Source organism: Cetorhinus maximus, chromosome 2 (genome assembly GCF_964194155.1).
Source record: "Cetorhinus maximus chromosome 2, sCetMax3.hap1.1, whole genome shotgun sequence".
NCBI classification, from domain to species: Eukaryota; Metazoa; Chordata; class Chondrichthyes; order Lamniformes; family Cetorhinidae; genus Cetorhinus; species Cetorhinus maximus.
In genome coordinates, this window is record NC_135880.1 from 92,495,128 (window position 1) to 92,511,208 (window position 16,081).

At 40.6% G+C, this 16,081-nt stretch overlaps 1 protein-coding gene across 1 annotated transcript in view; it reads right to left on the reverse strand.

Moving 5' to 3' along the window:
- aldh7a1 (aldehyde dehydrogenase 7 family, member A1) overlaps window positions 1–16,081 on the reverse strand; it is a 61,954-nt gene that overhangs the window by 22,765 nt on the left and 23,108 nt on the right. The window contains exons 5-8 of the mRNA XM_078566966.1: window positions 14,727–14,850; window positions 12,449–12,581; window positions 6,954–6,998; window positions 4,457–4,534 (exon numbers count right to left, since the gene is read on the reverse strand). Coding sequence (XP_078423092.1) covers window positions 4,457–4,534; window positions 6,954–6,998; window positions 12,449–12,581; window positions 14,727–14,850 — 380 coding nt within the window. The remainder of the gene's footprint in view (window positions 1–4,456; window positions 4,535–6,953; window positions 6,999–12,448; window positions 12,582–14,726; window positions 14,851–16,081) is intronic.

Below are 16,081 nucleotides of genomic sequence, written 5' to 3' on the forward strand. Positions count from 1 at the left end.
ATTAATGATGCAAAATTGGGTGTACACAGCACAATTTCAAAATTAGCAGATGATACAAAACTTGGGAAAATATTGTGGACTGTTTGGAGGACATCGACAGGCTGGCGGATGGGCAGACAAGTGGCAGATAAAATTTAATGCAGAGAAGTGAGATAGATTTTGATACAAAGAATGGGGAAAAACTATACAGAACTGTAATCTTTATTTTTAAGGGGATGCAGAGGTAGAGAGATTTGCACAAATCATGGAAGGTGAGATGGCAGATTGAGAAAGCGGTTAATAAGCCATACAAGATACTGGGATTTATTAAAAAAAACACAAAAGCAACTAAGTTATGGAGAACCTTTATAAAACACTGGCTTGGCCTCAACTGGTATATTGTGACCAATTCTGTACAATGCACTATGGGAAGGATGTGAAGGCATTGGAGAAAGTACAGAAAATATTTACAAAAATGGTTCCAAGGATGAGAAACTACTTGAATAGATTGGAGAAGCTTGGGTTGTTCCCCTTAGTGAAAAGAAGGTTGAGAGGAGGTTTGATAGAGGTGGTCACAATCATGTTCTAGGCAAAGTAAAAAGGGGCAAACTGTTCCCATTGGCACAAAGGTCAAAATCAGAGGATACTGATTTAAGGTGAAAACACCCAAGGCTAAGAATAAAAAGGTGGGTATTCTGTTTTATGATTTAAAAGTATAAATTGCCTACAAAGATGGTATTTATTTAATAGCATTTTTGTCATTCATTAAGTAAATGTCTTAAAACTTGAAATCTTGACATGTCATTCTTTCAGTTATTAATTGGAAGCTTGAATTTCTTTTAAAAATTATAGGTCTCTATGGAGATCATAAAAATACAAAACTTGGAAGTATTATGAATTGTGGGGAGGAAATTGACAGGCTGGAATGGGCAGCCATGTGGCAGGTGAAATTTAATGCAGAGACTGTGAAATGATAGAACAAGGAAAGGCAATATAAAATAAAGGATCCAACTATAAAGGGGTTGTAGGAACAAAGAGTCTTGGAGGGGGTGGGTTGTATTTGTACACAAATTATTTAAGGTGACAAGGCAGAGAAATTAATTAAAAAGGCACATAAGATCCTTGACTTCATAAACAGAGGCATACAGTATAAAACAAGGAAGTATGATGAACCTTCATAAAACACTGGTTTGGCTGCAATTGGAGTATGATGTCCAATTCTGGGCACTGCCGATAGGATGGATGTGAAGGCTTTAGAGAGGGTGCAAAAATGATTTACAAGAATGGTCCCAGGGATGAGGGACTGTATAGATAGTGTGACGAGCCTTATACTTTGCAGAGGGATTGTATTTGTGAGATACCCCGTTCAATCTAAAGTGAAGCTGAAGAGTGAGAATTCTGGAAAGAAGGGAAATTGGAATTCCTGGCTATGAGGTCACCGACTTCGGAGAGATTGTTATGGGTATAATAATTAAAAACTTTTTTATGCAGCAAGTGGTTAGGATCTGGAATGCACTGCCCGGCAGTGTGGTGGGGGCAGATTCAAATAAGTTTAAAGGGCAATTGGATATCACCTGAAGAGAGAGAATTTGCAGGGCTGTGGGGTAGGTACAAGGGAGTGAGACTAGCCATGTTCTTGTGCAGAGAGCAGGCACAGATACAATGGGCCAAATAGCCTCCTGTGTGTAACCATTTTAAGATTCTGCCAGGCCTCATACAAATGAAGGTCACTCTCACTAAACCTTCAAACACTGGCAGGAGTCAGTACTGGCAGGCCCATGGAATTTCAAGCTCATAATGTTTACATAACCAGAATTGCTTGAACCAGCAAATGATTAGCCACAGTAAGAGCATCAGTCAGTAAATTATTCTTCACCAGTGACTTGTATATTTCAGCTCTTCTATTTACGCTTCCACTAACCTTTATGTGCGGTGAATGTTATCTATTCTAAAAATGCTGATGCTGAACATTAAGTTAAGCCCAAGTTATTATTTGGAGGTTGATGTGTACCATTTTACAAAGAACAAAAGCCAAACATTTGTTTAATTGTTCTGTTCAAGGGAACATCAAGAGTAAAGAGGTGATTTAAACTGTGAAACTCCCAACTCCCATTAACTCAATTCATCTACTAATAGACATCTGGAGTAACTTCTACATAATTTAATGACACATGAGCACTGATTCTCTAGACTGATTTGAAAGAACGATGTCCAGTAGAAGAAATTGAGGAGACCAAACGCAGACTGGATAACCACTTTGCAGAACACCTTCGCTCAGTCCGCAAGCAGGACCCCGAATTTCCCGCCGCTTGCCATTTCAATTCATCACTTAGCTCTCATGCTCACATTTCTGTCCTCGGCCTGCTACAATATTCCAGTGAAGCCCAACCCAAGCTGAATAGCACTTCACAGCCTTCTGGACTCAACATGGAGTTCAACAACTTCAGATCATGAACTCTGTCCTCTATTTTGATATTTAAAATGTTATTTCTTCAACTCCCCCTCCTCCCACAAGGGCCAGTCTCTAACCTATTCTCATGTTTTGCTTTCAGACAACGCTGACCCTTCATTGGCATCCCATCCACAAACATTCACACACTCCACCACAGATGAATAATGGCAGCAGTGTGTACCATCTACAAGATGCACTGCAGGAATTCACCAAGGCTCCTTAGACAGCACCTTCCGAACCTACGACCGCTACCATCTAGAAGGACAAGAGCAGGAGATGGATGGGAACACCAGCGCCTGCAGGTTCCCCTCCCAAGTCACTCACCATCCTGACTTGGAAGTATATCGCCGTTCCTTCACTGTCGCTGGGTCAAAGTCATGGAACTCCCTCCCTAACAGCATCTACACCACATGGACTGCAGCAGTTCAAGACGACAGCTCACCACCATGGGTGATGCAGTGCGTACCATCTACAAGATGAACTACAGCAACTGACTAACACTCCTTCGACAACACCTTCTAAAGTCATGACCCCTATCAACTAGGACAACGGCAGCAGGTGCATAGGAACACAATCACTTCTGAGTGTCCCTACGAGTCATACACAGTCCAGACTAGGACATACATTACCATTCCTTCATTGTCACTGGATCAAAATCCTGGAACTCCCTCCTTAACAGCACTGTGTATGTACCTAAACCAGACAGACCACAGCAGTTCAAAGGTCATTACTCACCACAAGTTTCTCAAGGTCAGTTAGGGATTGGGGCAATAAATGCTGGCCTTGTCAGCAATACCCACAACCTGTAAACAAATTAAAAGCTTCCCTAACTACAAGTATCAAAAATGTGAAAATATACTATGTGAACCACACTTGAATAGAATTGTACTGCACTAAGCCAATGAAAAGTGGGTCAATGTGAACAAGATGGTCAACAGCAAACTAAACATCATACACGTAATGTTCTTCCAAATGACAAGTTCTCTGTAGCAACTGGACCAGCCATATAAGTACTCCGACTATAAAAGCAGGTCAGAGGCTAGGAATTCTGCGGTGAGGAACTCACCTCCTGACTCTCCACAGCTTGTCAAGCATTTACAAGACAGGAGTGTGATGGAATATTCTTGGATGGGTGCAGCTCCAACAACACTCAAGAAACTTGACAACATTCAAGACAAAGCAACTGGTTTGACTGGTAGCCTATCCAACACCTTAAAGATTCACTCCCTCCACTATCATCGCACAGTGGCAGCAGTGTGTACCATCTACAAGATGCACTGCAGGAGCTCACCAAGACTCCTTCGACAGCACCTTCCAAGCCCATGACCTTTACCACATAGAAGGACAAGGCAGAAAATACATGGGAATACCACTACCTGCAAGTTCCCCTCCAAGCCACACACTACCCTGACTTGGAACTTTATTGCCATTCCTGCACTGTCGTGGAGACAAAGTCCTGGAACTCCCTTCCTAACAGCACTGTGGGTGTACCTACACCACAAGGACTGCAGCAGTTCAAGAAGGCAGCTCACCACCACCTTCTCAACGGCAATTAGGGATGGGCAATAAATGCTGGCCTAGTTAGCAACGCTCACATCCCATGAACAACTAAAATAACTTATGTATTCCGAGGGGGTGTAGGGGCATGTTCTCCCATAATACATTTGAATTTTACAAACAAAATTATAACTTCTGGTTAATTTTATGATTTTTTTTACTTCATAGAAACAGATTTTTCTTTAAGTTCAAACATTTCTGTCATTTCTGTCAAACATTACAATGCATGTTCAGTCAGACACTCAGGATTAAAAAGTACAGAAGACATCTTGCTGCAAGAGTTCATCACTCTCTCATCATTATTTAACTGAAAAACTTGTAGATGACCAATTGCAACAAACATCTTTAAAAAAGTTTTTTCCTCAAGTATTATTGCACTGGTGAATAGAATAATGATCAATAAACACCCCTCAGACATTTCAAGAGTATGAACATTATGCCTGTTGTCATTACTCCTTATTCACTTACCCAACATCAGTACCACCACATGCAAGGGAACAAATGGCTCCAGGTAGTTTGTTATCTTCTAAAACCTGGGCAACAATGCTGCAAAGAGAGATAATAAATTATAACGAGGTGCAAAGTTTGCATATACTCTAATTTGAAAATTATATAGAGCTAAAGGGATTAAAGGCAGTCGAGAAAGTCTTTGGGCAGAATTTGCCCTTGGCAGGGGTGGTCGGGAAGCCAACCGCCACCCACGTTTGGCACCGCACCATGATTTTACGTGGGTGGGCCAATTAAGGCCCGCCCAGCATGGAACACGAGCGGCAGCACTCAGCGCTGCGTGTGCAGGCGGGGGGAGGAATGCAAGTGGGCCTAGTGCACACAAAAGAGCACTTCAATCTCCCTGAGACACAGAGCTGCCTCAGAGAGATGAAGCACTGTTTTAAAAAAAACAAACAAAATACAAATGTCATAAAACATGTCCCCTCATGTAACCCTGTCACATGAGGGGACATGTTTTTAATTCAAGTGCAAAATTTTAATTTGCTTTAGGAAACCTCATCCCGCCCGTGGATGACGTTTCCAAAAAATGCAAAGACCGTTTGGCTTTTTCGCCTGCCCGTCAACCGTTAGGTTGAATGGGCAGTGAAAAATTCAGGACAATTGTTAACTTAATGGCCTTAATACGCCTTTTAATTGTCAGCAGGCGTGCTGCCGGCTCCAAAGCACACCCGCCAACCTAACTATCACGAGAGGGCGGGTAGACATCGGCATGCACGGCCGACGTCAGCGCACTTTATTTCATGCTGGGGTGTATCGGACACACACCGCACGCTGAGCAAAAAATCCTACCCTTTATTTTAATTGCCACAATTTCAGGATTAAAAGCACTGCTAAAAATTGAATTTGCTTTGTGCACTTTACCAGGGATTTTAAAAAATCATTAGGAATAGTCTTTTAAAAACAAACAACCAGTGTTGCACTTGACCACCAAATATTTAAATATGCTTTGATACTTGGGTCAATATGGGAATTCAGTGGTGAGCAGAAACGGTGCATTTTTTTGGAACTTGAACTGAAACTGAAATTTATGCTTAAGTTTTAAACTTGAATAATCTGTATGTCAGTTAGCTATTAAATGTCAGCCCATTGCTAGCAGATCAGTGGCCAAGTGTTAGAAACTATGGCTAGGGCTAACTGGCCAGTTGAAACAAATGTTTGAAAGATGAAACTCGTGAGAGTACAGCAGAACAAGCTGGAAATGGAGTAAGGTTTCTCAAGTGAATGGGGTGAATTCAAGAAGGCTAATTGAAGGAGGTTTATTTTTCCAATTCTCCTTAAGCTTATTTTTTAAAAACTCAAACAAACTTAAAACTAATTTAAAATTGCACAAAAATGAAACATTCGTGTATAGAAGTTGTGAGAAATTTACATTCTAGGCCCAGATTCTGGTGGATTCCAGCTGCAACAACTAAGTGCAAGTCGGTGCACTGAAGGCTGAAGTGGTCAGCCTTAGTGAGCAACTGGCAATGCTTCAAAACAATTAAAGAGGGATTCGTTTTATAGAGGTGCTGCTACACACTGCTGATCAGAATAGGACAGAAGACCTGGCAGCTAGGAGGAGGAGGCTGGGTCTGTTAGAGGATCTGCTCTGATAGTGGGGCAGGAGCCATCACATACAATCCAATACCCTGTCAGGGAAGGAGGGAAGAGAGAGAGAGAAAGTAGACGACAATTGTTGCATTAGCCAATTTGATTATTTTGTTCACTAGGCCAGGTTCAAGAGGAGAATTAAAGGAGAGGATGACATGGAGGTTGGAGGTGCCTATGATGAGCCTAGGGGGTCCACAAAGGAGGTCGCCCCTCTTACCCTACACCAGCTCACACAGCTAAACGTTTTATTTCTGCAATCTCGACTCAAACAAATCATTATGTTGCTTCCTTGGTGCATGGATCCCACAACATAGTTTGAGAAAATGTTAGAGGGAGCAATTGTTGTTACCTATAGGGTGATGAAGAACATATCTAAAATAAAACCTGAATCTTCATGTTAAACTCAGATTATTAAAAAGGAAGCTTAAGGGAAGGACCTAAATTGTATTATTTTCTGAAATACTATTTATGCCACTTATTAATGAAGAGATGCAGGCAGAAATTAAACAGAACAATATGTAACTTAATGTTTTAGTGTAAGATATCAGACTTTCAGTACCTTATCCAGTGAGATGAGTTTTGGTGTAGAGGGAAATTATACAGAGCAGATAGTCTCCTCCCAAACTAAAAGCTGGGTAGAGATGTTGGCAGGCAGAATTACCTCCCAACTAATTCCCTGCCCATGTCAACAGATTTCTTCCAATTCTATGCACTCCCATTTTTGTTAACAGTCACTTACATAGAAAGGGCCAGGTCCACGCAAGGGTCATATTACATCATAAACTAATCACCAGTTCAGATAGTAGTAATCTTTTCTTGTTGGAAAACAGTAAAACATTAATTCGTAGTGGAAAAATGTACTTACTGTGTAACTGCTACACTAGTTAGAGGGGTTGTTGGAGCTCCTTTCCTGTGAACATAAAGTACAAGGAATCCTATAAATTTATGGCATGCAAGGAGGCCACTCGGCCCATCGTATCTCTGCCTAATTCCACTTTCCAGATCTTGGTCTGTAGACTTGCAGGTTATGGCACTTCCAGTGAATATACAAGTACTGTATAAGCAGGATGAGGGTTTCTCTACCACTCTTTCAGGCAGCGGAGTTCCAGTCTACCACTACCCTCTGAGTGAAGAAATTTTTCCCCAACCTCCCTTAAATCCTTCTACCAATTACTTGATATCTGTGCTCCCTGGTATAAATTGCTAAGGCCCATCTGCTAAGGGAAATAGGTCCTCCCTATCTATTTTACCTGGGCCCCCTCATAATTTTGAACACATTAATTAAACCTCCCTCCTGTTTTCTGTGAAGCAGAAAGACGATATCACAGCTTATCCAAACTTGGCTGGTAGTTACAATTCTCCATTCCTGGCAACAACCTCAAATCTCCTCCGTATCCATCCAAGTGCGATCATATCTTTCCTGTAATGCTGTGACGAGAACTGTAAACAGTACCCTAGCTGTAAACTAACTAGTGTTTTGTACAGTTTTAGCTTAACTTCGGCTCTTATATTCTACGTTTTAGCCTGACTAGTCCATTGATATCATCCTGCAGTCTACAGTTGTCTTCCTCACTATCAACTGCACGGTCAATTCTTTTCATTTGCAAACCTTTTAAATCATGCTTCCTACATTCAAGTCTAAATCATTGATAGATACCACAAAAAGCAAGGGACTGAGTACTGAGCCCTGAAGAATCCTACTGGAAACAGTCTTCTAGTCACAAAATACCCACTGACCATTACCCTTTTCTTTCTGCAACTGAGCCAACTTACCACTTTTCCTTGGATCCCATGGCTCTTACTTTTCTGACCAGCTCTCAGTCTCTGACGTAAGCTTCCCTTTGTTGCTTTATCCTACCTTGTATGCTTCTTGACATCCACAGGGCTCATGGTTTAGGAGTCTCACCCTTTTTCTTTGTGGGAACATACTTTTTCTGAACCCCCACAATGACCTCCTTGAATCCTTCACATTGCTCTGACACTGATTTATCTTCAAGCAGCTGTTCAGAATCACAGAATTGTCAGAGTGTGGAAGGAGGCCATTCAGCCCATTGTATCTGCACCGGCTCTCCGAATGAAAATTTCACCTAGTGCCACTAACCCACTTTCTCCCAGCAATCCTGAACATTCTTCCTTTTCAGATAACAGCCTAATTCCCTTTTGAATGCCTTGATTGAACCACACACTGAAACAGTGCATTCTGCACCTTAGCCACTTGCTGCATGGAAGTTTTTCCTCATGTCACCTTTGCTTTTTTTGCCATTTCCATAAGTCTGTGTCCTTTCGTTCTCGATATTTTCAGGAGTGGGAACAGTTTCTCCCTATCAAATGTGTCCTGATCCTTCATGATCTTGAATACCTCTATCAGCTTTCTCTTCTCCAAGGAAAACAACTTCTCCAATCTATCTTCATTAGTGAAGTTCCTCATCCCTGGAACCATTCACATGAATCTCTTCTGCACTCTCTCCAATGCTTTGCATCTTTCCTATGATCAATGCAGTAAATCCGTCGGTAAAGTGACATATCCTTCACAACCCGAAAGTTCCTACATTTCAAGAGCAAACTGCAACTAGGAATCAGTAGTTCTAATTATCAACTGATTATGTAACAGGATAATACACCCACATTTTGGCCTTACCCCTAACATCATTAAATTACCTGCCTACATATCAACCCACCATTCCCATAGCCAAAAATTAAGTATATCCATATATCAGTCACCTTCCACCACATACTTGTTTAATTCAGAAACCCAAGGCACTTACTGTTTATTCACACACAACGCAATGCAAAAACAAAATTAGCTCAATCTAATGGCCAAGTCACCAATTTTCAAAGAGCTGCCATTCCACTTTTGCTAAATCCACTTAGCAATACAGCATAAAAATTCCTATTGTATTCATAACCATAAAGAAATGCTGCTAATTAAGGATAGCATAAGCCATGATTAACTTGAAGAAACAGCTTAATACCTTTCTCTGCTGAGTTCCCAATCTCAACTTTACCACATTAAGGGGCCAGAGTGGGGATAGAAACAGCATAAATCTGACTACAATTGGGTTACCATACAAGAACCATTGGAAATTTCAGCAACATTGTAATGTTTTCACTGTGACCGCTGTAGTGACACGGCAGTTCTCTAACATTCAGAGTCAGGTCATTTCAGGTAGGGGTTGCCTTCATGAACATTTGCAGGTGTACACAACTGAGTATTTTTTTTGCAGACAGTGTTACAGACTCCAAATTAAAGGAAAAGGCCAAATCAAAAAAGATAAACATTACCAAGCCTGAGTGCCGTCAGTCTACATTTTGATGAACTTGCAAATCTTAAAAGCCAATGTACCCTATTTTCATTAGGGAAAGCATTACATATATTCCCACAAAAAAGGGTGGGACTCCCAAACCTGGAGCCCACTATACAGTGGTAATTACAGGCCAGTCAACCTAATCTTGGTGGTTGGAAAACTATTGGAAAGGAACTCTGAAGGACAGTTTAATCGTCATTTAGAAAAGTACAGATTAATCAAGGACAGTTTAACATGGATTTGTTAAGGTAATGCCTTGCTAAATTGAAACTTTGAGGAGGTAACAAGGAGGGTCAATGATGGTTAGCATATTTGATGTAGTTTACATGGGTTTTAGCAAGGCTTTTGACAAGGGCCCATATGGCAAAGTGGTCCGAAAAGTAAGGAGCATACAGGGTAGAATAAGGCGAACTTCAATTGCCAAAAGAAAATTTAAATACTAATTCTGCCTGAAAACATTCTTATTCTCATTTATGGATTATACGAAGTGATTATTGCAAATGTCCAATTAGATTCATAGAACTTTGCATTACAAGATATAGTCATTCAACTCATTGTGCCTGTCTGTGCTGGTTCCTTGAAAGAGGTGTCCAAATTACCTAGTACCATAGCCCAGCGTTTTCTACATAACTCTTCAAATTAGTTCTTGGAAAATCATTCTATTCTGTCACTACTGTGCGGCAGTTTCGAAATTGAAGACAGTTACGTTCATTACAATTTAGGAGCTAAAGGAATATGACAGATCCATGTCCAGGAAACACGCCAATCAAGAATCTCATTAACAAAAACAGAATTACCTGGAAAAACTCAGCAGGTCTGGCAGCATCGGCGGAGAAGAAATCAGTTAACGTTTCGAGCCTTCATGGCCCTTCGGCAGAACTTCTGAAGTTCTGCCGAAGGGCCATGAAGGCTCGAAACGTTAACTGATTTCTTCTCCGCCGATGCTGCCAGACCTGCTGAGTTTTTCCAGGTAATTCTGTTTTTGTTTTGGATTTCCAGCATCCGCAGTAGCTTTTAGCTTTTTGTTTTTAAGAATCTCATTAAAATTGTTTTTCAGAGTTTGTGAGCAATATTTTCTAGTTTCTTATTTTCTTTTGACTGTTGTGTCACTATTAGTAGAATTGAAGTAAAATACTGGAACTCAGGTTAGAAGAGTAACATTTTTATAGTTTTGACAAGAGACCCCACAAAGTCATGTCCAAATTGAAGCTAAAAGCTAATGCTGGAACCAAAGTATCAGTTCTTAGAGATCAGTATTTAGATCTAGATCTAGAAAGGGAGACAGCTTATAATTTTGCGGACTAAGAGACAAGAATAAGGCAAAACAGAGCATTTTGGTTGTAATGTATGCAAAGGAGCAGGTGGAAAAGTGGCCCATAGCTTAGAAATAAAACTTGAATAAAAAAATCAAAATTATACAAAGGGCAGAGTCTTCCCCCTGTTGGGGGGGGGGGAAAGAGTTTAGGAGCGGGCGCGTGGAGGCGCTCCTCAGATCAGCGCCCCCAATTGGGGGTGCACCACCATTTTACGTGGGCAGGCCAATTAAGGCCTGCCCAGTGTGACACCCGCCAGGAAGCGCTATGCGGGCGAAAGAGCGCACTCATCTCCCTGAGGCTAAGTGCTGCCTCAGGGAGATCGGCTCCACAATAAAAAATATCTTAAAAACAGAAAAAAAAACTTCCCTGACATGTCCCTCATGTGACACTGTCACATGAGTTGGGACATGTCCATCACTTTCAAAGACACTTTTATTACATTTTTTTAAAAACCTACATCCCGCCCGTGGATGAGGTTTCATGCTTTTTCTAATGCCCGCCAAGGCTCCCGGCCTGCCTGCCAACCCTAAGGTTGGATGGGCAGGTCCACTAATTACTTTAATGGCTTTGTCAAGGGCCTCAATTGGGCATTAACAGGTTGGCGGGTGCACAGCTGATTCTGCTGAGCCCCCGCCTACCTGAAAATTGAAATGGGGTGGGGTGACATCAGGAGCTCCGCCCAACATGATCCCATGTCGGCGAGCGGGCCCCCCCCTCCCCGCTCAGGAAATCCTGGCCTAACAATAACTATGAAAATGTGCCTTGCTAGAATGAGAGCCGGTATGCTATAAGTCATTATCTTTCTGTGCAAGGCAAACCAAACAACATCCTTGTTCATTTCATAAATTACATGGAGTGAACTGACTGAAAATTTTGTTCTCTAATACGACAACACTGACAAGAGTGCATTTACTACTCGGCTCCAGTCAGCAACTGCTTTTGCACTGGTCAATTTTCTCATGTTAGTTTCAAAATTGAATTCGATGAATCCGATCATTTGGAGATTGGTACCAAAGAAATGGCATCTAAGTCGCTGAATTGTTGCTTTGTAGGAAAGGGAGTCTCACATTCTTAACTACGCATGACTCCAGTCACACATGGCAGGGCTGAATTTAACTTTTCTCTGAAGTTGGCTAGCAAGCCATCCGGTTATAAAAGCAATCACTACAATAACAAAAGGTGGGCTTTTCCAGCATCGTAAACAATCCAAGGATAAATACTTCAAAGCGCATGTCTGTACTGACAAACATATTGCCTTCTAATTGCCCAGCCCCCAACAACCTCTTTCTCCCCCTCACTGCCTCTAACCCCTCATTACACATAGATGTTTTGGACTCTAGCAGCAACAAACATTTCCAACTTGGCTGCAGGATTAAGCTTCCATTACTTCACCCAGTCCCCTCCTGACCTACACAAATTATTTCACAATCAGGTTTTACAGTGGACTTCAAATTTACTCCACCGTCAAGCAGGCTGTACAGAGCCCTAACAGCTAGCAAAAAGGAGAGGTGAAAGGGAGAGAGAAACTTTCAGACAATAAGACCATCACTCTTGGCTACATAGGAAAAGTCAAGAATCAAACCCATAGGTCTATCCTCTCCCGAGCAAATTTTCATAAATCAAGTTATGCAACCAAACATATATTTTCATAATTAGGACAAATTAATTAGTTAAAAAAGCAGGATGAATATAGCTCAGCTATATATAATATAGCTCACCTATCTACAAAAGTAACTCACCAAAGGCAACAGTTTCCACAGATAAGTGCAAGGGCATTATTCCACCCATAAACAGCAACTGGAAAGTTAAATGCGGTGATGATTCCTACTAGACCAAGTGGATTCCACTGTTCAACTAGAGCATGTCCGGGACCTTTTATGGAAAGATTTTATGGAAGTCAAGTGTCAATTAAATACATTCTTGATTTTTTTTCATAATCCCTAAATAATAAATGCATACAGATAAAATTTCATCGAGGTTTCCTCAATTACTATTTTTTACATCATTTCTCCGGTGTTTCCACTGATCTTCCACCTAGGTTATGGTGGGAGATTGGGAGAAACTGCATGAAAATTCTATCCCACAGTCATTATCCTCCCAGAGTTAAACAGCAGGTTACGTACACAACAAAGGGAGGGATGTCAGTGTTTCTGACACTCAGTTGTAGCAACAACTAGCCCCACATTAGGTATAACAATCTGATATGGAGTACATTCCACTCCAGCTGTTCAAATCTAATGCACCATGAATTTCTCTTCCTCTTGCACGACCAACTGCATACTGGTTATCTTCTGCCAATATAATGCTGGATTAAACTAGGATTTTGAGATTTTAAAAAAAGATCAAAACAATTAAATGTATCTCTGCAGAGTGAGTGGGTCAAAGGATAGTAGGAGAAAGTGCACAGCACTGAAAAAGCAAAGGCTTTGAGTATACTATTTTTCCTATTCTAAAAATACAAAAACAACCAGAAGAATCTTCAGAGTACAGCATTAAAGGAACACTACTACCACCAGGTATCTGGCACTCCTTTAATAGTAGCAGCAAATTCATGTTGCAAGAAGTTTCATCCAAAAGCTTACAGCATGGAAAATCAATTTCTGCGGGCCACAGTCACAAAAAAAGTAAATAGTTAATTTTAGCTGCTCAGATGAAAGGTAATTTACCTGAAATCTTAAGTATTTCTCCCACAGATGCCACCTGACCTGCTAAGTATTTCCAGCATTCCCTGTTTTTGCTAAATTTACTACCCGGCCGAAGTTTGAGGGTGGACATATTCACTTTTGTTTGAAGGAATTACTGATAATAGCAACAGTGGGGCATTTTTAAGGCACATTTTAAAGATTGAGAGTGGTTGCAAAAGCTACAACATATCAATCAATTAAGTCTTAATTAATCAAGGGGAAACTATTTTGCATGTTGTCTCAATTAGTGTAAATACCACTACTTTATAAGAGGTGTCAGCTGTGGATCAGTTCATAGCACCCTCGCCTTTGAATCAGAGGGTTGTGGGTTCATGTCCCACTCCCGGAAAACCAAGAACTGTGAATGTACTCGAAAGAGTTACAATCTGTGACTGTTGATAACTCGAAAGAGTTACCACTACTTTATATGTGCCGCCCTCCGGGTATGAAGATAGTTGTAGAAGCAATTTTGCAATTGGTGGTGGTGTTGCCAACGCCTCCACCAGAGTCCACCTACCAACCAATTTTGCAATTGTTACCTGAAAATCATGCTGGATACTTATGTTCAAACGTTTAGTGCCCTTGGACAACTAATCAAATACAGAAGAAGAGTCATACAGACTTGAAATGTTAACTCTGTTTCTCTCTCCACAGATGCTGTCAGACCTGTTGAGTTTTTCCAGGATTTTCTGTTTTTATTTCAGATTTCCAGCATCCGCAATATTTTGCTTTAATCAAATACAGGAATGGCTGTAGAAAACGTTTTCACAATAACCCATTAATCACGATCATTGGGATGTGCTGACACAGGGAGTTGGTGGCGTAGCGGTATTGTTGCTGAGCTAGTAATCCAGAGACCCAGGGTAATGCTCTGAGGATCTGGGTTCGAATCCCACCGTGGTAGATGGTAGAATTTGAATTCAATAAAAATATGGAATTAAAAGTCCAATGATGACCGTGAAACCATTGTCAATTGTTGTAAAAACCAATCTGCTGTCCTTATCTCATCTGGCCTACATGTGACTCCAGGCCCACAGCAATGTGGTTCACTTTTAAATGCCCTCTGAACAAGGGCAATTAGGGATGGGCAATAAATGCTGGCCTAGACCATGGGCATATCCCATGAATGAATTAAAAAAAAGGACATCTAGCTAACATAAAATAGATATTGTGTAACTGAGATTATTTCTATTTTTCTTGGACAAATAGTTTCCTCTGTAATCTTAACTGCAGCTTTCATACCATTGTACTTATCAAATTCAAAAAAAGTAAGAGAATGATACAGGACATACTAATAGCAGGAACAAAGGTCAGGATATATTGCTTCACTTACGTTCAGATGGTAGCACAGGCCCTCCAATCATTCGAGACAGTCCAACTGCATAGTCACAGATATCAATATATTCCTGAACCTCTCCTACACCTTCAACAGAAATTTTCCCCATCTCCAAAGAAACCTTAAAAGTAAACACGAAAAAATTCAGAATTAGAAATTGGAAATCGATCCCACTGAACTATCTGCAAACAAAAATCAAAATGTCCCAACATCAATGTTCTGCACTAAGCCTACATGTTAACCGATTGGATTTCCATCTGGAAAATCTGCATGCAAAAGAGACACTTCAGAATAAGGCCCAACTTAGACTTCATTTTCCTGCAGCCAAAATTGGCTGCAAGTTAAATCAGATTTGAAAACTGGAAAATATATTAAGCCAACTAGCAAATAAAACCAATTGTGATTTCTGTATTTTTTTTCACAGAATGTGGGCGTGGTTGGCAAGGCCAGCATTTGTTGCTCACCCCTAATTGCCCTTGATAAGGTAATGGTGAGCCACCTTCTTAAACTGCTGTGGGCCATCTGGTGTTGGTGCTGTTAGAAGGGTAGTTCCAGGATTTTAACTCAGTAACAGTAAAGGAACAGTGATATTGTTCCAAGCTGTTCCAGTAAGCTATCTAATATCATAATTTCAACTTGATTAAAGTAGTTAATCAAAGGCATAACCACAAGCTGATTACTTCAGCAATTGGGAAGCAGCTTTAGTTTTCCAAAGGTGCAAGAAATACAGGTTGTTACAGAACATGTAAATTATCTCTTATGTGCATAATTGATAAAGGAGGTAATGGAAATACTTTTCTACATTACAAATCAGTCCCCACAAGTTCAACAAATGCCATGAAATAGATCTTGGGAACTTCTCATGAGATCAATATAAACATCAACCTCAGGTTCACAATGTTAGCTCAAATTTTAAACAATTAACTTATAAGCAACCCTTCTTAAAAGTGTGATCTTTGAGACATGCCTGTAAAAGGAAAAATCTGGCATTTATAAAGCATCATTCATGACCCTGGGATATCCCAAAGTACTTTACAGACAATGCACTTTCTGAAGTGTGATCACTGTTGTAATACAGGAAATGTAACTGCCAAGTGCACACAGCAAACAAATAACAATATGATAATGATCATATAATCCATTTTAGTTACGTTGGTTGAGGGATAGATATTGGCTATGACAGTCGGGAGAACTCCCCTGTTCTTTGAAATAGTGCCACGGAATCTTTTATGTTCACAGGAGCAGGTGGGGCTTTGGTTTAACATCTTATCCAAAAGACGGTTTTTCTTAACCAGTTATGCACTCACTCCAAATATCTTGAGCTGCTGGTTTTAAAGTAAGTTTATAATGCA